The sequence below is a fragment of the Triplophysa rosa genome, linkage group LG11 (genome assembly GCF_024868665.1).
Source record: "Triplophysa rosa linkage group LG11, Trosa_1v2, whole genome shotgun sequence".
Lineage (NCBI taxonomy): Eukaryota > Metazoa > Chordata > Actinopteri > Cypriniformes > Nemacheilidae > Triplophysa > Triplophysa rosa.
In genome coordinates, this window is record NC_079900.1 from 23710235 (window position 1) to 23730925 (window position 20691).

Genomic DNA, 20691 nt, shown 5'->3' on the forward strand with positions numbered 1-20691 from the left:
TTTTGTAAAGCCAATTAAATAAATCACAGTCACCTACTGTATAAGCAGAGACAACGACAACCAAACTGTAAAGGAATCAGAGAGAAACGTTACATGAACCGCAGAAAATCATGCAACATGTTTTTATTAAAGGAAAGTGTCCTTCACAACAGCAGAACTCTCTAGGACCGCCTTCCTGCGAGCCACTGCTTCCAAAATCTTTTTGCGTGGCCCAAGTTGGATGCGGATGCTCTTAAGATCATCATCTGAGCAGAGCATGAGAGCGTCGAGATCCAGCTGCTCACGACTGAACACGGGAGCAAAGTCCATCAGACAGATAGAAGCCAAGAACGAATCCAAATGCGACGTCTCCTCTTCCTCATCCAGACCGATCTCTGCTTCATTCCAAGGAAGTTCTGAATCCTCCTCAAAACCCTCTAGCCCCTCCTCCACAGACTCGAACACCTCCTGGCGAATGAGGAAGCCCAGGTCTTCTGTATTGCCCCTAGGGAGATCCTCAGGTTCGATGCCCATTTCCCTGGAGAAGTTCCTGCGGAAAACCATTTTCCCAAGACCGGGCCTTTCGAAAATAGACTTGAACTGACTGGCCCCCTCTTCCTCATTTTCAAAACCTTCCTCTTCATCCTCATCATTTTCATCTTGCTCATTGAAGACGTCAACAAAACCAGGCTTCGCCTTAGAGCCGCTGTCCTGTTTGACGAAAATCACATTGTCGTCCCCCTGTCTGCTCACGGTCCCCTTGTCTTTTTTCCCAAACTTGCGTTGGAGGGTTCCCTTGATCGTTGCTCTGACAGAGCCGTCGGTGTCTGCCGCAATGAGTTTGGAGAACTGTTCTCTGTTCACGCTGTTCAAGGTACCTGTGGTTGAAGAGGCTAAACTGGCTTCAGAGACCGAGCCGCGGTACATCTTATCCATCTTGTTCTGGTGTTTCTTCTTCACACGTTCGCACTGCTTCACCCTGCGCTCGGCATCTTTGGTGGCCTGCTCCTTCAGACGCGCTACCTTTTTGGCATTCTGGCTCATCTGTTTGGACGCGGCACCATCTAGGAAGCGGACACAGTCCATGTGGTCTCGAGAGGCAGCAACGTCCATTGGTGTGTGGAAGTCATTGTCCAAAGCGAAGAGGTTAGCGCTGAAGTTTACCAGGAAGCTGAGGATCTGCATGTGACCGTTGGCGGCGGCGTGATGTAGGGGTGTGTTCCCCCAGATGTCACTCTTGTCTGGATCCCCCCTACAGGACATAGAGCCGCTTGTTACACGAATAAAGTTTATTGTATAGATTAATATATACAGCACCTCACAAGCAGGAGAGTGTAATCATTGACAAAGTATGTTATTTATTCTTAAGAATTGCTTTTTGGAGAACTTCTTAAGAAATGTTTGAGACTCGCACTTAGGAACATTCTTATGAACTTCCTATAATATATCTTAAGAACAATCTTATATCTTGTCTTAAGAACAGTTTTGTGAATCTGGCCCCAGATATCCTATAGACCACTTTGCAAGATGGAACTGGTCCAGAAGCACTTCTCAGTTTTCAGTTTTTCGGTTTTTATTTATTTATTAGTAGTAGTTTATATATATATATAAATAAACCTTAAAGATGTTTGTTTAGCATTTTAAATCGGCTATACACATTCTGTTGTTTGTCTTTTGTCCAAATGTTTGTGTAGTGTTAAAGAACTGAAACAGGAAGTTCTTCTGGACCAGTGTTAGTCCAGCGTTGTTTACGTCATCAGAAGAGGCCTGTAAATTCAACCAGAGCACCCTAGCAACAACATAGCAACCACCAAAAATTGAATTGCTCGAAGGAGATTTCATTGCAGCTTTCCTACATTTTATTACATTTTGTAACTTACTCTCAGATGTTTCTCCTGAAATTGCTGTGCAGAAATAAAACTTTAAACAAACGAGACTGTAATTGTTAAAATCCATGAAGAGTATGGAGGTCTAAAATGAATGTAGGTTGAAGAGGTAAATCCTGTTTTAATCTAAGCCCTGTCCGGGAAACTGCCCCAAGAAGTGTTTGTTCCTCCAGCAATTCAAATTCCACCCTCACATATTTTCTCATAATTCATAAGAATCAACCAGAGGTCATAAACATCAGCAAAAGTTAATCTGTAACTTGTCATAAAATGAAAGTCCACTGGCTAACCCATAACAAGTCAGATTACAATATCTGCTGTACAAGAAAGCGCTTATCAAACTGAACAGCATCTGTTCCTGAAGGGATGACATGCAACATGACAAAGCGTCTCTGAGTACTCATAACAAAACACATTCGTTATACAATACATTTAACAAACACATGTGACAGCAGTCTACCTTTTAAAATGGTGATTGGTACAGTCTGAGGGACATCATTTCACAATATCAATTCATGATGCTAGAAATAAATAAACTCTGGCTGGAGCTAGCAGTAGATGAACTGTGGAAGATAAAGAGGTCTATTGTTCCATATTTGCATAATTCATTTGGTTGATTAAGCGCTTGGCTTTAGCTCTGGGAATTTTAGGAATGATGTAAATGGCAAATCATGCAAGAAACAGAGAGGCCAGAAACACTGATAAACCTAGCTGGGTCGTTCTCGCGAAACCACTGAAACATCATGTCAATAAAGATTTTAAGTATAGAACATATAATTGGGTAACACAAAAAATGATCACAATAAACATAACTGTGTTCTCTACCTTGCACAAAGCATAATTTTACCATAATGAATATTTATGTATTTTTTTGCCTTTTCTCCTGAAATTCTCAATGGGTCCCGATTTGTCGGAGTGCATTATATGTTGTCATTTAAACAGAGTAAAATTTAAATATAATTTTAATTTGAAAATAATTAATGTTCTTCTGTATGTTCTCAAATGACAACAAAAATATTGACAGAATATTCATGTATAAAAAATGAACAAACTGATAACCATAACTGATATTTCTAAAAAGTCAGTTTAAACACACACAAAGATAATTACATTAAAGGGATAGTTCACCCCAAAATGAAAATTCTGTCATCATTTACTCACCCTCAGGTTGTTCTAAACCTGTATAAATTTCTTTGTTCTGATGAACACAAAGGTAGATATCTGGAAGAAGGTCAGTAAACAAACAGATCTCATCCCCCATTTACTGCCATAGTAGGGGAAATAAATTCTATGGGAGTGAATGGGGATGAGATCTGTTTGGTTACTGACATTCTTCCAAATATCCTCCTTTGCGTATTAAGTTTAAGTTTGATTTTGTTTGAAGAAACACACCTGTCTGTACCTTTCAAATGACAGGTTAACAGATAACTTCATATTTTAAAAGCTTAATAATCTCTTGTCACAGCTTTCTTCACTTTCATTACCGATACAGGAAGTTTTCTGCGTTAAAAAAAATGTTACATGTATAATTTCCTATTAAAATATAATTCATTATTGTCCTATTATGTATGATTAATGAAACTTGGTTACCCATCATGACTTATCTTGTTTTAGCAAAACATTCTATGGGGTTGACAGATTAAATGTTTACTGTAATGAGATTTTTAAGGCTTTTTATGTAAAAAATTTTAAAAATTATGTTCAGCTGTTAGTAAAAGTTTTTAAATTCACGCTTTTAAACATGGCATACCTTGTGTTTAATGAATCAAAATGAAATGAGTTGATGCCAGTGTTTATAAGAAAATCATGTTTGACATTTTCAAGATTTCGTGAGAATCACCAGCCATTGGGTTAAAACAACGAGCCTCTTTAAACACAAAATCAATCTTACAAGAAATAGCTAGAAAGTAACCACCTAAAGTATTGTAAAACTGGTCTGAACTGGAAAATCATTTGTCAGATGTGAAATATGTACCTCGTAAAAGGATTGAAACTAACAAGGTACCAATTAGTCATCTTCTTGCAATGATTACAGTTCATCGCCATAGCTTTAATGCTATGAATATTATTCTATTAGAAACAATTATTCACTGTAAATTCTAGTAAATATGCATGTTTAGTAAAGAAATGTCTTATTGCATAGTTCAAACAGGTTTATTGAGCTCACCCTCTACTGCATATGAGCTGAAGAGCCTCAATATGTCCGTGATAAGCCGCCCAGAGAGTGGGCGTCATGCCATCTTCATCCGGGGTGTTCAGATCCTTTCTGGTGGCTTCTTTCAAAAGATCCAAATAACCATCAATGGCTGCTTTGTGGTATCTTGACATGGTTGTGAAAACAAGAACAAAATATACAAGTAAAATGTCTGACGTGAATCATCAGTGGACCATCCTGTAGACCTCTCTCTTTCTCTGCCTGTGTGTTTGAGGGAGGAGAAATTCACTGCACGAACACAGCGTCACTGTCAGTGTCATAAACTAAAGTCCAGTGTGTGTTTGTTATCAATGATGGGTTACCAGAAGTGTGATGTCAGGTCTTCTGATTTCTTAGCAATGGCCAACTTGTTTTATTCACAGTTATTTCAGTTACTCATCAAATCTCTTTATTGTCACACATCATGTACACAAGTGTACTGATGGTGAAATTCTTGGGTACAAGACTCTTGGCCATGGCAGTACAAGCAACAAGATATGAAAATGTACAATATACTGTACATAAACAACAATATACACACTTTACACAATATACAATAAATAATAGACAATTGTACACAATATACAGTACACACATTTCCATAATATACACATAGTACACTGTATTGTCAAGGGACTTATGGATGTACGTATAGCTTATATATATATATATAACTTCCAGTGATGTATACTGGTAGTGTTTGCGGTGTTGTTAGTGCAGAAGAGAAGATGGAACTGCATGTAGGTGGGTGGGCATCGTTTTCTGTCTGGAGTTCAGCAGTCTGATGGCCTGCGAGAAGAAGCTGTCTCGCGTTCTGCTGGTTCGGGTCCTGATGCTGCGATACCATCTGCCAATTAACTATCGTAAGCAACTGAACTGCTTTTAAGGGACAAATGGGCGTGACTTAAAGGTACAATACAGGGGGTCTACATAAAAAGTCCTACATTTAACAGTTCATAACAGGGATTAACGTTGACAAGTGTCATAAATTAAGCCACTGATGGAAGAGTATGTTTACTGTGGTCATGTGGTACATAATACTCCGACTGTCCAATGATCACAGCTGCTGAATTCCAGAAATAAGTTCCAGTGCTGCGCCTTGAGTAAGCGTCTTTAGTATTCGATGTTGCAAATTTAACGAATATGGATAGCATGGTTAAAGTGAAGTTAAAGCCAAACACAGTACATAAAGACAAGTTTTGGGATATCTGCACAATTATTAGCAAATAAGCCAAATGAATGCTAGACAAGCATGTAGGCTCATCCCCCATTGACTCCCATAGCATTTACTTTCCCTACTATGGCAGTAAATGGGGGATGAGATCTGTTCGGTTACTGACATTCTTCCAAATATCTTCCATTGTGTTCAGCAGAACAAATACATTCATATAGGTTTGGAACAATCTCAGGGAGAGTAAATGATGACAGAATTTTCATTTTTGGGTGAACTGTGCCTTAAACAATTCCTCGTGACAAGAAATATTTTTTTCAAGTCTAACTATCGATAACTGGAGCGTAAACGACAACCCCCCCCAAAAAGTTTCAATGGTTTTCGTACAAAACTATGATCTCTGTACGTCCATGTATAACCTCTAGAGGCGGTAACGAGCAGCGTGAGTCAAACAAGAGTCAGCGCGAAGAAGTAACAGCATCTGAATGCGGATGTTCAGCAATAAAACGTGAATGACTGAACATGAATTAAGTTTGGGTGTAATCGTTTTTTGTCGCGGGTGATTTGGATTGCGGTGTCGCATTGATCAGGGTTTATAGGAGTGAATCAAGAGTAAATGAAAGATGTCAGACAGCAGCAGCTCAGTCGGCCTGCTGTCATATGAAACACTGGTGCATGCTGTGGCAGGTGCAATTGTGAGGAAACACTGGCTTAAATAATCATGGATAGTGTCTTTCTCGTCTGTTTAAGATGTGTGTCTGTGCTGTTTGTTAAAGCGTGTTATTATTGTTCTACAGGGCAGTGTTACAGCAATGAGTGTGTTTTATCCTTTGGACACAGCCAGAATCAGACTTCAGGGTGAGTTCATATCCTCATATATAATACTGTATTTATGCCATAAAGAGCTTTTTATTTTCTATATTTTTGAATATCTTTTATTAAGACTATATTTCGTACTTTTCACATTTTTATGTGACTTATCTTATTTTATTATTATTTTGCCATCTTTATTTACTTTTTAAGGGTTCCCATATATATATGAAAATATGTTTTCAGTTTTAATGAATAGAATTTCTATTGAGAATAGCAACTTTTCACACATTTTGATTCACTCAGCTCACGATGCGATGCGATTTAGTCACGATTTATTTTTACAAAATGAGTTGAAACAAATTAGAAATGAACAACTTCCCTTGCATTATTTCTTAAATGTTTCACGTTTCTTTGTATAATAAAATTATGTTTTATTTCAAATAACAAAACTAAATTGCAATTTTATAACAAATTAATAATAGAAAATGTCTCTTTAATGTAAACAAACTAATAGTGTCTGTGTTCTGTCTGAAAAGACGACTCGGTTCGAAATTTCCTTTCTTCTTTATTCAACAACAGCAACAACAACTTTTGTATTTCCTCAACTGTGTTTCTTACGTTACCGCGTCAACGTCACTTCCTATTTAACGTAACTCTTAAAGTGACCGACGTTCATTCTCTTTATGACATACAGTAACAACCAAATAACTTTACTCAAACATCGGATTATTAGTCATGCAACAGTCACAGTTTGCAGTTTGCAGTGAACATGGCGGCCCCTGCTGTTCAAAAAATGTATTGCGATGCAGTTCACACTTCAACCGATTTGAATCGTCACACATTATAATCGATTTTCAACAGGCTCACGGTGAATCGTTACATCCCTACTAATCATTTTTCTGCAAAATGATTTGTAAATCCTTAGCCTTGCTGTATTGGCTGTTCAGTTATATAATAAAGAATGGTCTTGTCCTCTTACAAGTACATTTTTAACAGTACACTTATTCCATGGAGTGTCAAAGTTTTAGACGACGTGTACGTGACCCACGTCACTGCCGTCACTACCCAACATGCCCATTATGCGCTTATGTCATTTGTGCATTTCCCTGCATCTGTTTCAGTGGATGAAAGCCGGAAGGCTATGTCCACTCCCATTATTCTGGCTGAGATAGCAAAGGAGGAGGGCATGTGAGTACTGTATCCATTGTGCAGACCCTTGTAACCCTGATTAAGATTCAGCACCTTTGAAAGCATCTGATGTCTGTGGGTTTCAGATTGTCTCTCTATCGTGGCTGGTTTCCTGTCATTTCTAGCCTGTGCTGCTCTAACTTTGTCTACTTCTACACATTCAACACCCTGAAGAAGGTCATGGTGTCTGACAGATCCAGACCTGGCAAAGATCTGCTCATGGGCTTCATATCAGGTGACGAATTGACTCAAGTATTTAAACTGGTTGCATTACACTTTAGTGAGTAATAAAATGCAATCCTTGTAAATACCGGATGCATCAGATGCTGATATTAATCGATAAGATCCACTTTTCATCATGCTTTATTTATTTCTTCTTTAAGGAGCTGTTAACGTGCTCCTGACGACTCCCATGTGGGTGGTCAACACGCGGCTGAAGCTTCAGGGGGCTAAGTTCCGGAATGAGGACTTCCATCAGACCCACTATAAGGGCATATTTGGTCAGAACCCCTTAAACACTCATTTATTTGTTAAGGTATAGACTCTTTTTTTTTTTAATGATGAGCAATGAGCATAAATGAACCAGTTCCATTCATCCTTTGTGTTGGTACTGCTATTCCCTTTGTGTTATTTGAACACTGTTGCATTTAATAAGAAACTAAAGCAATAACAACACACATATTTTACCGGTAAGACAAACATTGCAAACATCTCAATGCTGTGTTCCTCCAAAAGATGCCTTTTCCCAGATAATAGCTAGTGAGGGAGTGGGGACTCTGTGGAACGGGACTCTGCCGTCTCTCGTGCTGGTGTTCAACCCTGCAGTTCAGTTCATGTTCTATGAAGCTATGAAAAGGAAAGCGGGACGTGGAGACAGGAAGGTTTGGAAAAAGTTGTTATTTTTGTAACTGGAGACCTATTGTATGGTCTATAACTGAAATGTGTTTATGTGCAGATATCATCACTCGAGATTTTTCTTATTGGTGCCATCGCTAAAGCTATTGCAACATCTGCAACATATCCACTGCAGACGGTTCAGGCCATACTGAGGGTAAATACAGTTTTTCATCAACATTATATAATAAACTTGGTGTAGATATTTAAGTAAACCATAGTTTTTGGCTGTGTGAAATATGTCCCATTGCTTCCTGAACAGTTTGGCCAGTATAAATCGGATGGAAAAGGAGGCCTGCTGGGCAGCCTGAGGAACGTGGTGTATTTACTAATGGACCGAATCAAGTGAGTCTTTCTGTATCATTGTAGTTTAATGACATTGTGAAATATTATTATCATCTGAAGCGAAGTATCAGCTGGGTCTTATCTAAAGAGGGGAAGAATAGATGTCATGTATGAATGGCAGTAACATGGTAGTGGGGTTTAAAACCGCCTGTTCACTGGTGCTGGTAAACCCAAGCACCGCTTCAGTCGGACTCCGTAGACCTTGAATCTGCTGACTCCAACAGAATTCATAAAGATGAGAGTACAGCTGACCATGAACTATGAACTATCAGCTTGTGTCTTTAAAGCGGAGGTAACATGCTATTTCATGCATTCTGACTTCTTTACACCGTTAAACGTGCTGACTTCTCATGCTTCACATGGTCAATTTGTCAAAAAACGAGTTGAACGTATGACGTAGTATTTCTGTGCTCGATTCACTCCGCCGGGGTTCGTATAGTTTTCGGAAAATGTTTCTTTTGAACATGGATTCCCGTTTCGTAACAAGGGATCTTGTCCCTTATTGGACAACTCTCCCGGAAAAGCACGCCCACGTGTCATCCAGCAAGCGAAAGAGCACGCCCACGCGCGAGAAAGCTGTGTTTGTTTGTTTGTTCCCCCACACGCCTCAAGGCGCTCGTCTTTTTAGGGAAATAATCATACAGCTGTATCTGTCTTTTATAAATCTGAAAAAAACTAAATGAAGAGTTTGGTTACAAAACGCGATAAACGACATTTAAAAAAAATGAGTTTCTGCCAAAATCAGTATTGTGTCAGGTCGGTATTGAAGTCACTTTTAAATTTTACGCAAAATGTGATATCCGCTGTGTTATTCTGTCATGTTTTCTCCCTTTCTTTCCAAACCGCTATAGAGGGTTTTCACGACGCGTCATCAATCCGGAAGTCGGCCACGTTGGAGGCATTGAACGTAAACACTGCTTCTTTAGAAATAACTGAAAATAAAGTGCTTTAATGCAAGTCGATTACACCCGAGAATTGCTATAGCCATATGCTGTAACGTCACATGCAGTATAATTCATTATTTTCTACTCTTGACTTCACTCACGAGTCAGTAGTATTTAACGTTACTGTGTGTAGTTTAACTTAACTATTCCACACACACACACACACACACACACATTCATGGGTAAAGAATCCCTGTAACAGTTAAGAGGCACGCTGTTTTATTAAATAACTTGGAGGTGATTTAGTTAAAAGGGACCAGACTGTCAGCGCGTGTGTGTGTGTTCATGTTTGTATATCCCGGTGGGGGATACACACCAACACATGGGGACTCGGGTCACCGTGGGGACCAAAATTGAGGTCCCCAGGGGCAAAAAAGCTAATAAATTGTACAGAACAATATTTTTTACAAATCTAAAAATGCAAAAAGTGTTCTATGATCTTTAGGTTTAGGGGATAGAATATACAGTTTGTACAGTATAAAAACATTACGCCTATGGACTGTCCCCACGGGGATAGTCAACCAAAGCCTGGGTGTGTGTGTGTGTGTTTAAATGGTGATTTTTTTTAAACAAAAAAACTTCCAAAAGTTTTCGATGAGAATAAGGTTTCGGGGTAGGACTTGATTGGCGAACAAAATAAGTAGTTCACTACGTCGGGCTGAGAAATATAGGAAATTGGGTCGTCAGTCCTTATATGTATGTGATGTTACTGCATATGGCCATTGTGATTCCTAATAACCACCTATTAATTTTAGTTTGTCAAAATATCGCGCCCTTTCCTGCTTACCAAGTCCTTCTCTATATGATTTAGCAGCTTCCACGCGTTTTTTTTTACGTGGTTTAGACATCATAAATTAGTAAAACAACGTCTTATGTTATTAACGTCATTAACCGTGCAATCCATGCTGTTGTTTAGATCCGAGTATCTCCAATATGGCCGCGCATCCGGGTAACTGACCAATCCGTGACGTAGGTGCAAATCTCTATATACGGCAGTCTCACTTCTCTGCAGAATGCGATATATCCGCTCAACCAATCACAGCACAGCATTACACGCACTGTAAACAGTAATGGCGGCGCTCTGAATACGGTCGACTCCTAGTTTCCCTGATCTACTTTGTACTTTGTGTTCAAAAAAATGAATAATTTTGAAGGCATTGGTCTACCTGTTCTGGTTTCTGCGGTGTGGAAGAAACGTAAACCATCGAAATCTAATCATTTCCGTGAGGAGATTAAGAAGATGAGGCACTAATTTATAGCATTAAAAAGATGACCCGTTGAATTCATTTTAGGAGCGATGACTGATTGTCCAGTGCCTGTATGTAAGAGGCTGTCATATGTGGATCAACTCACTTTGTTGTGTATTTTCTACAGTTTCAATATGAAAAATAAATTTTATATTGATTCAATGGATTTATTGCATTTTGAAAAAAAATTGTCATGGATTTATTGCATTTTTGGGAAAAATGATAAATTTTTATAATAAATCTTTTAAAATCAAAATCTGGATTTGAATTTTTTTATGTTACTAGAACCTAAAGATGCTAAGTGAAACTTCAAAACAGAAAATAGTGGTTTTCATCTTGCCACTTTCTTTGGAAAGAAAACACATTTTTACTCAAATTAATCAAAATGGATTTATAGCGTTTTGGAACCAAACTCTTCAAATACTACTGTATAGGAATTTAAGATTAATATGAGATTGGCAGAAACTCTTGTGTGTTACCTCATCTTTAAGGAACAAGGTCGCATTTAGCCTATATTCAGAGTACGCAACTATAACACTGCGTCAAGTGTCATATTGCTTTTATTAAGTGGATACCACATATTAAACACACTGTATGTTAAGGATATTAGAATATAATATCCATTTTAAATTAAAGTAGCTGTAAGGGAATGTTGCTATGCAACAGTAATAATGTTCTGATGTTCTGATGCTAATATTAGCTAATTATTTGGTTTATACGCTTTAATACCAGGACTGTACCACTCTTAAAATCATGAGCTGATAATTTAATCAAACATTTTACTTCAATTCAAATTTATTTTTACAGCGATTTTCACAATTTTGCATTGGTCTGAAATATACAGAATACATAGTGTTAATTAAAAATGATTTGACTATACTAACAAAATTGTTCAATTGAAATTGATTTTGTCACAGGAGACATGGACTGTTGGGTTTATATAAAGGTTTAGAGGCGAAGCTCCTGCAGACAGTGTTGACGGCGGCGCTCATGTTTGTGGTCTATGAGAAGATAACTGCTGCCACATTCAGACTCATGGGTATCCAGAAGAAACTCCAGCATTGAGACATTGAGCCATGTCAACTACTGAGAGACTAAATACTACCTCTCTAACACAAACCCTCAGGAGGAGCTCCATATATCCCATCAGTCACCACTCTACTAACATGGGTTTATGTAATATGACCTCGGCTTTACCATGACATAGGTCAGTATAGTGACGTTTATTGTTTGCCTAAAAACTGGAGCCATGGAGGTGTTTTTGAATTGTTCATTTTTAATAGCTGCCTTAAAAGCATTCATATTTTCTTTAATATGTCTGAGTCTGAATGTAAAACTTCTTAGTGCCAACAGGCAACAGTAGCTTTAAAGCAAATATAATATAATGGCAATTTTAACTCGAAGCAACTGAAGATAATAGTATTGGATGGTGTTTTTGAAAGGGCTTACCAGGCAGAACACATTTTAACATGAAGAATGTTACGTCTGTCCTTTCTGATTGGATTGAGTTCATTTATCTAGCACAGTGGTTCTCAAACTTTTCAGATCAAGTACCACCTTTAATAACATGAGTTGTTCCAAGTACCACCTAATGACCGCCATAGAAAAATCACATGAATAAACATTAAAATGAATAGTAGAGCTTTGAATCTTTATCTTTACACCTCGTCCTCCAATTCTAATGTATTATTAATTATACAAACACTTTTTTTCCCGGCTGTTTTCAAACTAAACATGTTTTTTCCATGTTTTTCAAGTTAGTCAGCAGCAAGGATGGGCGATATTATATCGTTTGCGATATACCGGTAGAAATTCCCCACACGATAGGAATTAGTCTTCCCGTGATATAAACGATAAATTCTAGTTGATGACGTATTTCTTTGTGAGACCCATTCACAGCTCATATGTGAAGTGAAAACGGGTATAGCGGAGGGCGGACGTGAAGCTGAGAAAGAGTTTGCACTAAAGCTCTAAATCTCGTTTAGGTTGGCACTGTAGATGCATCCGAGTTCATGTTTAGTTTCACTTTCGTTTTATGTAATTCGTTTGTTAAGTATTCGTTGATAGTCATAATACGTTACACCACAACATTTAGTTTGGCTAAAAGTATTTATTTAAACATTCGTTAGATGTTATGCAAATTGTTTAATATGATTTCTTGCCTGTTATATACAGGATGAACGGAGCGTCCCGTGCGCAGCTCGCGCCCACATGTGCTTTCATAGCGACACAGCGTGCACAGCACTGCTGCCTGTTTACATACAGTAAAATGCGAGTTTGTATTACATTATTTTAAATACGTTTATGAGCGTATAAAAGCATGGATTATTTAATTAGATTTCTTTTATCTGCATTTTTCTGTTCTCTTTCTGTAGCGCGAGTCATAGACAGATTCAGTGTATGTTGCTGTGAGAAGAGAAGGTTCACACAGTTCAAGTGAGAGTGATTGACAGCGTGATGCGATCGATCGTTTCCACCCAACAATAGAGTATATTATACAGTTTTAGGTATGACATGATGTGTTTATTGAGCTTTAGTTCATTTAACTTTTCTTTACTACAACCTTTTGAAGTCGAATCTCACTATTATATTTTATATTTACAAAAATACTGTAGGTATATTTTAGGAGCTGTTTGATTTGGGGTAAGTTTTACTTTTTGATAATATTTGGTATATCGAAACAGAACAGGTTATTTTACATTTAAGATACGTATAACAAACAAAATTAGCTGTAAAGAGAGGCTGAATTCATATGTGAAGGAGGTGTTGTTAAATTCCAGGACACACCCGCATCCACAATGTTAATTTAAACAAGAATGAACGATACGCTCCCTGTTGTAACAACTACCCGTTGTAAAAAGAAAAGTGACATCTAGTGGATAGTAGTAGCAGCAATAACATTCACGTTAATGAATGTTCAATGCTTGCAGAAATATGAAAGAAAAAAATCGTTTCACAGCTTTTGAGAATCATTTTACCGCATTTAAAAAATACGATTAATGGATTTTTTTGCCCAGCCCTAAGTGTACAGTAAACAGGGCTCAGTGAATGACTTTTATGGGCGATTTATTAACTTTGTGGGGACTTACAGAAAGACTACAAACCTTTAGCAAAGACAGACAATGTAGAAAGGATATTTAACACAGAAGATAAATATACGTATACTTACAGTAAACGTCAAAAGAACAGCTTCATATAACAAACAGAGACTTTACTGCAGTGCCGCATCAAAAATAAATCACAACACGCGTTTCATTGATTTAAAGTCACCATGAAACGGAAGTTGCGATTTACTTCTTTTCCGTATCATGACTTAAGTCCGAGTGAAACGGCTTCTGAAATATGAAAAAATGTAGGGCGGGGCTTTATTTTGCCTTTTCCTTTTTGATTGGTTTGTTGTAATATGGGCCTGGAGGGGAGGGCTAAAAATGCCTGGCCATTGGACAGTGAGTATAGTCCTACCTCTTTTTGGTTGCTTACGTCATATGGTGAAGAGTTGTTGTTGAGAGGGTGAGCGGAGTTTGATTAAAAATTACAAGAGCAAATTATTTTTTAAAATATAGTGGTGTGCACGGATAAAACATTTATAATAATCACTGCAACACTGTCACTGTGTAAAACACTTAGAATTTTCCTGTTTGATTTCATGGTGACTTTAACCTCGAGTAGATGCAGATGCCTGTTTGAATTAGCGCTTTGCAGCATTAACAACACCAACCGCTTTAAACAGCGCTTCAAGTGCAGAAATACATAAGAAGCTTAATTTGCACGCAGCTCATCGGAAGAGAGAGGCCGATGCTGTGTCCGAAATCGCCCACTATACCCTCATTCACGATTCCCTACATTAGTTCACTAATATAGTCTACTTTAAGGAGCGGGTGAAAACGAGTGAGTAAATTCGGACACCCTGTGCACGCGAAATGCTGCGGGCTAGGGATGTGCCGAATGAAGCTTCTGAATCAATGAGGCTTTTTAAAAAAAATGTATCGGTGCTTCGAAGCTTTTGACACAGTGCTCTACTTCGCCATCTGGTGGTCAATACAAATTCCTACACCAACTGTGTCACTCAGATATTTTGTTAATTGAAATGTTATTATAAGTTTTATTTGTATATTTAATATATAATTTAATAATATATAGAATTAGAACTCAAAGTAACAAAGAAAAATAAGCACATCCAGTTCTTAAGTAACATGAATAATAATTTAATATATATGAAGACTTCCAAAATTAGATTTTTAAAATTTCTGTTTATCAAAATTTTAACAAATTGTTTTTTATGGTGCATTCCACTTAATATCAATTAAACTGTAGTTGGTTTAAGCCATAATAACTCGAAAAATGCGGCAATCTAACACAAAAAAACATGATAAAAAAAGTTTGGAACCAAACTCTTCATATATATATATATATATATATATTATAATATAAATATATATAATATATATATTATATATATTATACACAGCGTTGGATCCTGCGTGACGTGTCAGTGGGTAACGAAGCTTCGTTTCCTCAGGTCACGTGACGGACTCAATTCAAGCAATGCTCCGGAACACTGTTTCGAAGCAATAGTGTGTGTCCCATCCCTACTGCGGGCGCCATCTTCTGCCGAGATGCGGAAATTCATTCAGCGCGAGCATCACGATAGATGGCTAGCAGCTAGCCGTGAGTGTACATCGGCTGTAGACTCGTTATTATGTTGCATCATGGGATTGAATGAGTGAGTGCACTCAATAATGTCCACTATGAATTCAGACACCACTAAAAATGGATGTCCCTTAAAATAGTGCACTATATTTAGGGTATAGGGGGTTATTTCGGACACAGCCCGAGAGACGCACAAGCGTCTGTCTGCTTCCGCCCTGTGTTTGAGTTGCCTGTCACGAGCCTGAATTAACGTTACATCGCCAACGATAAACTGTATTAAAATTGCACATAGGCTATATGAGATGTACTCCGTATTTATCGATCGTGTATTAAACATTTGACATTGTATTTAAAACACGGAATGAATATACAGGTTTTTAATTTCCTGTGTCATGTACCTAAAGTGGTGTGTGTATCAGTTTGAGAACCACTGGGACATACTGGTGTTCATAACAATTAACGAACAAGTTACATAGCGTTACTTATCGTACATTTTATTTTTAATTCATTCAATGACATGCACATGAAGACATTGTAATTTGGCATAAACATGTCTATAAAAACACAGGCCTCAGAACTGAAAGCTATGTGAATTTCTTGTAATCATACTTGCCTTAAATTTGCTGTTTCTTATTGAAACTCGTGTTACTAATATGTTACTGTAAAACTGTGGTTGACTTGGACCACACAGAATACAACCAAGACTGTTCTTTAGGTTTATTTTATTTGTAACCCATATTTTGCACTTTTATTTGTATAAATTTGGTATTTACATGACTGTAAAATTTGAGCATGTTTAAATCACAAGTTACAAGGACAATGCTAATAAAGGTGGTTTGAAAAATCTTGTTGGGTTTCAGATGATATCATGGTGTCATTCACAAAACACAGCAATGTGGCATCTAGAAATCAAATTTATATGAACTACATATCAAATCTAATGTTTGCATTTAAATCAACGGTTCATGCCAGATAACTTTAAAAGTTTACAGAGAAATTCATGCTGCTTGTGTTTCCTATTTTGTAAAAGATACATATAAATGTTTTTTTTGTCAAGTTCATTATAAAAGTTATACAGTAACACTCTTAACAGAAACAAATCTACAGCGCCACTGTACATTTTAATAAAAGCAGCACCCCAGGAACAAAAGCAAAAAAACGTGCACATGTCCAAAACCATTTGTTCCCTCAGATGAGACCATGTTGGATTAAACCATCCAGAGAGAAAACATCCAACCAGTTCTGTAGATATGAGTTACATCCAGATGACAATGATCTTCAGTCTGTAAGTTCCTGTAAGATCGGTATATTAATGCTGAGATGAGCTGGGACTCCTCAATTCTTTCACGTACCACTCCGGTATGAAGTTATACTGAGAGTCTCTGTGCACTGTGTAGCTCACATCTCTATGAGGATCCCATGCAAACAGATACACCAGCCTGAGAATCACCACATTACATCAGAACAGTAAAAACCCAAAAAATACTCATGAAATTCATTGGCAGATTTATGGTAGACATATTTTATGTAGCGTGCAAGTACCTTGGGTCATCTTCTTCGACGACTGATTTGACAAAGGACAAGAAATCGCTGCAGAAATTCATACAGACTGTGGGCTTCCAGCAGTTAAACTCTTTCTATAGAATAAAGACATCTCAGCATTATTAATGACTCGTATGTAGGGCGAGGGCATTAACTGCAAATATTTCACTTTGGGATATCCTGTTTTGAATTTAGTACTTAAATGTTTCCTTTTTAAATACCTTGATCAGTTGAGATATCTTTGAGGTTTGGATTGTCTCCATAGACACCACCACCCCATCATGGTCTCGAAGTCCAGCGACTATCTGGGGCACTCCAGGAAGAAATGACTGTGCCCACCATTTCAGCAGCTTGTACCTTTAGGAGAAACATTCAATGAATGAGAAACATTAAAAATCAAAGATGTCTCGATTTGCAGCACTGATCATCAAACATGAACCAAAACACCTCATGTGGCATTAAAATAACAATTCACATTCAAACAGGTTTCAAACCTGTACGGCCCAAGCTGCTACTTTCAATACAATGAAAGTTAATGGGAACTGCATTTTTACGTTTCAAAACGGACAAAATAAAAACAGAACAGAAACATTAAAGCAACGGAATGACTCAAATTTCTTTCACTTTATATTCCAATATAGCACAGCAAAATGGGTGTCTCTAAACAAACTGACTACTCTTTTTAGAGATATTCATTTGAGGTAATAGCCCGTTTTATACATATTACTATTAAATATTTACAGAAATAGACTGTTCCCATCAGTACAAATAACCGGCAAGTTTCATTGGTACTGAAAAACTGAATATGACGCACATGTGCATAAGTATTAAGAGCAAAGACAATTGGCTAATACACATGGAAGACATTGGTCTGTTTTTTTAAATAAAACTATGATACGGCTTCACAAAACCTGAAATATAGGGCATATACAAACAGCATTTATGCGCCCTTGAAGGGCACTTCGTGAAGGGGACGCCATTTGTAGAGGTACATGCCATGGTCACTTCAAGAAAGTGAGTTCCGTTTGTGACCGCGTGATCTTGGATTACGAGTTCTCGCGGAGCATTTTGAAGCGGGATTTGACGATACGTACAAATGTAAGTACAATAATTGAGTTTGTGTGTGTTTTACACTATTTTTGTCAGTGATGAATATGATTTCAGATGATTAAAATATAGTGTAAAATAATTGAGTTTATAGGTTTAATAATAGCTACTTGTTTATAGGTTTCCTTTATCATATATTTCCTTTTTAATACCAAGTGGAGTGAAAAAACAAGGTGGAATATACTCAACAAGAAATATTACATGTATTGTGTACAACTGAGTGCTTGATTTAGAGTGCATGTGCGGCGTTGTCAAGGTTTTTCCCTTTGTGAATGGAGTTCCAAACGCATACACGAGAGACAGTAATTCCCTACACCCTTCAAAGGGTTCACTTCAAGGGCTCAGCCCTTCGAAGGGAGTAGGGCATAGGGATGCTCACTTCATTTGGAAAATGCCCACTATGCCGGACTATAGTTTCATGGTGCTTTTAGTGTTGGCCAGTTGTGGATGTTTTTCTTTCAAGTCACACCTGTGGAAGTTGCTGCGCTGTTTCGGGGTGCAGATCTCTGCCGAGGTCTTGAGCTCCACATAACAGGCCGGAGCCGGGGGAGCATCGGCGTCTGTAACCCGACAGTCCACTTCCCCAGAGAAGAGTAGCTTGTGGTCGGCTAGACGCGTCTGTACCACTGTGCAAAATGCCTCGTTTGTGTTCACCACTCCTCCAGGGTCTGGGGTGCCGTCCACATCATCTTAAAACAACACGGTCAATAAGATGCGCACTTCATCACGCAAACAGTCTGACAGTACAGAACAGTAGATCTCTTCAAACCTGCGCAAGTGTATTGCTCAAATTTGTAACCCCAGTACATCATCTCCTCCTGACGCTCCGAGCGGCTCTCTCGGTCTGTTCGTGCGGCCTCCGTTTCCACCTCGCTGATGTAGATGGTGCCTCCAAACTTGGATGCGGCCAGCAGCCATCCCTCGTGAGTCTCGTATGGGGTGGTCAGCACCTTGGTTAAGTGTCCTCTCCACGTCACAAAGTCCACACCTAAAACACTGCAAAAAACATGCAAGTGGACATATTATAAAACAGGACTTTTGCTCTTTTGAAATGAATGGGGATTTAATAGAAACAACACAGTCTTCTGTACTGTACTAGTAATATAAGCCATACCGGCTGGATGAGGAGGTCTTGTCTCTGTTTTGGATCTGATCTCTGTTTGCCAGAATCCACTTCAGCAGGTGATCAAGTCTCTCTTTCACGCCATCATCTCTTTTAATGAAACGATCAGTGTATCCATCCCTTAAATTAAACTCTGGCCTTTTTCTGGGCTGGACATAATATCTCATCTGTCTGTGATCATTGAAGAAGTTCCTGTGAGAGTCCAGGGAGAAGCAGCCCACCTCCACGGGCTGTTTATACAAGGGGAAGTTCCTCTCATACATCTGTCTGTGTGTGGCCAGTGTCACAGCAGCTCCGTGTCGTTTATGAGGGTTATGATCGTCACTGGGCTCTCGTGATCTTTTATAAACGGATTCATGATGATCTCTGTGTGGAGCTCTGCGGTAATGTTCAGCCATGGCTTGGTCTTTTCTACAGATGCGTGTTGAATACAACCACCATAATCACAACATGGCTTTTTAACGTAACGTTATATTTCTTATTCGGCTAAATCACAAACGCCACACAACCCCTCGTGATGATGAAACAAACAGAGTAACGTTACTGAACCTGTTATCACTCCGCCTTCGTTATTTATTAATTTTAGTGTTTCTCGAGCGCAGTAATGAGGTCTTTGTTTAAACCACACTGAAAACAAACATTATACTGTAAATAACATCCATAATCAAACCTAAAGATTTAAAACGGAAAGTTCCGTGTTACCATTTCACGAGCGCAAACAACAGCGACGGAAGCACGTTCAAAATAAAAGTCGCTTTACAATACGCTACAAGTTCCAAAATAAAAGCTCTTTATAAAAGGTTTACACGTCCGTGCTCCTGAACTACATAAAGGTATGTTAAAGCGCAAAAAAAACATGCAATTAAAAATGTACAATACTCCTAGTTTAAACGTTTAATAGTACGAGAAACACATACTTTACTAACAGTTAAGTTAAAGTAAAAACTGCAATAACAACACAAATTTGAGGTCACTGCAAAATACGCAAAACTACAGATATTTTTGTTATCGTCTTTATGATGTCAGACTGATAAACACATTAGCTCAATGCCTCGGTTAAAACTGCTGTAGTGATTTAACTAAGAATTGAACTTATTTCAGCAGGCTACTTATTAAAAGTCTCAAAATACAAGCCCCGAAAATAAGGTTCATAAATCTATTAATTTATCTCTTGCTGTAGAACTATTTGTACTCATAATGTCAAGTGCTCTGCTTCTGAAATATTGGAGAATAAAAATCAGTAATAACATTAGAAACTCTTTTCAGAGATATTCATTTTGAGGTAATAGCCCGTTTTATACATATTACCATTAAATATTTACAGAAATAGACTGTTCCCATCAGAGCAAATAACCGGCATTACTCAAGTTTGATTGGTACTGAACAAGTAAGAGGCACCACATGGCCACGCCATTCAATTCAGTCCAAATGGCCTTAAGATGCTATGAGGGCTAGAGTCATTGAATAATTGAAAATATGAAAACTGCCCTGATCCGAGCATATAATCAGTATTTCTTGTAAACGCCGAGTTTTAAAAGCTTGAGTTTTTGGTTTTAACAAGAGTAGTTTTTGTTATCTACATGCCCCTTATTTTTCTTGGTAGAGTCT

The 20691-nt window shown here is 38.0% G+C and overlaps 3 protein-coding genes across 3 annotated transcripts; 1 reads left to right on the top strand and 2 right to left on the bottom strand.

Annotated features, from left to right (window-relative positions):
- anks4b (ankyrin repeat and sterile alpha motif domain containing 4B) lies at positions 1-4257 on the bottom strand. Its single transcript, XM_057346950.1, has 2 exons — positions 4033-4257; positions 1-1231 (listed from the first exon to the last, which is right to left on the bottom strand). Exons 1-2 carry the CDS (start codon positions 4191-4193, stop codon positions 127-129), a joined length of 1266 nt encoding a protein of 421 aa, XP_057202933.1. The 5' UTR covers positions 4194-4257; the 3' UTR covers positions 1-126.
- A 1419-nt stretch (positions 4258-5676) lies between these two features.
- On the top strand, positions 5677-15051 carry slc25a17l (solute carrier family 25 member 17-like). The gene is made up of 9 exons (XM_057346951.1): positions 5677-5925; positions 6028-6088; positions 7165-7231; positions 7318-7466; positions 7615-7731; positions 7967-8112; positions 8187-8282; positions 8388-8470; positions 11579-15051. Exons 1-9 carry the CDS (start codon positions 5854-5856, stop codon positions 11724-11726), a joined length of 939 nt encoding a protein of 312 aa, XP_057202934.1. The 5' UTR covers positions 5677-5853; the 3' UTR covers positions 11727-15051.
- A 92-nt stretch (positions 15052-15143) lies between these two features.
- On the bottom strand, positions 15144-19860 carry dxo (decapping exoribonuclease). The gene is made up of 6 exons (XM_057345891.1): positions 19075-19860; positions 18730-18956; positions 18430-18649; positions 17075-17210; positions 16854-16948; positions 15144-16750 (listed from the first exon to the last, which is right to left on the bottom strand). Exons 1-6 carry the CDS (start codon positions 19479-19481, stop codon positions 16621-16623), a joined length of 1215 nt encoding a protein of 404 aa, XP_057201874.1. The 5' UTR covers positions 19482-19860; the 3' UTR covers positions 15144-16620.
- Between the last annotated feature and the right edge of the window lie 831 nt (positions 19861-20691).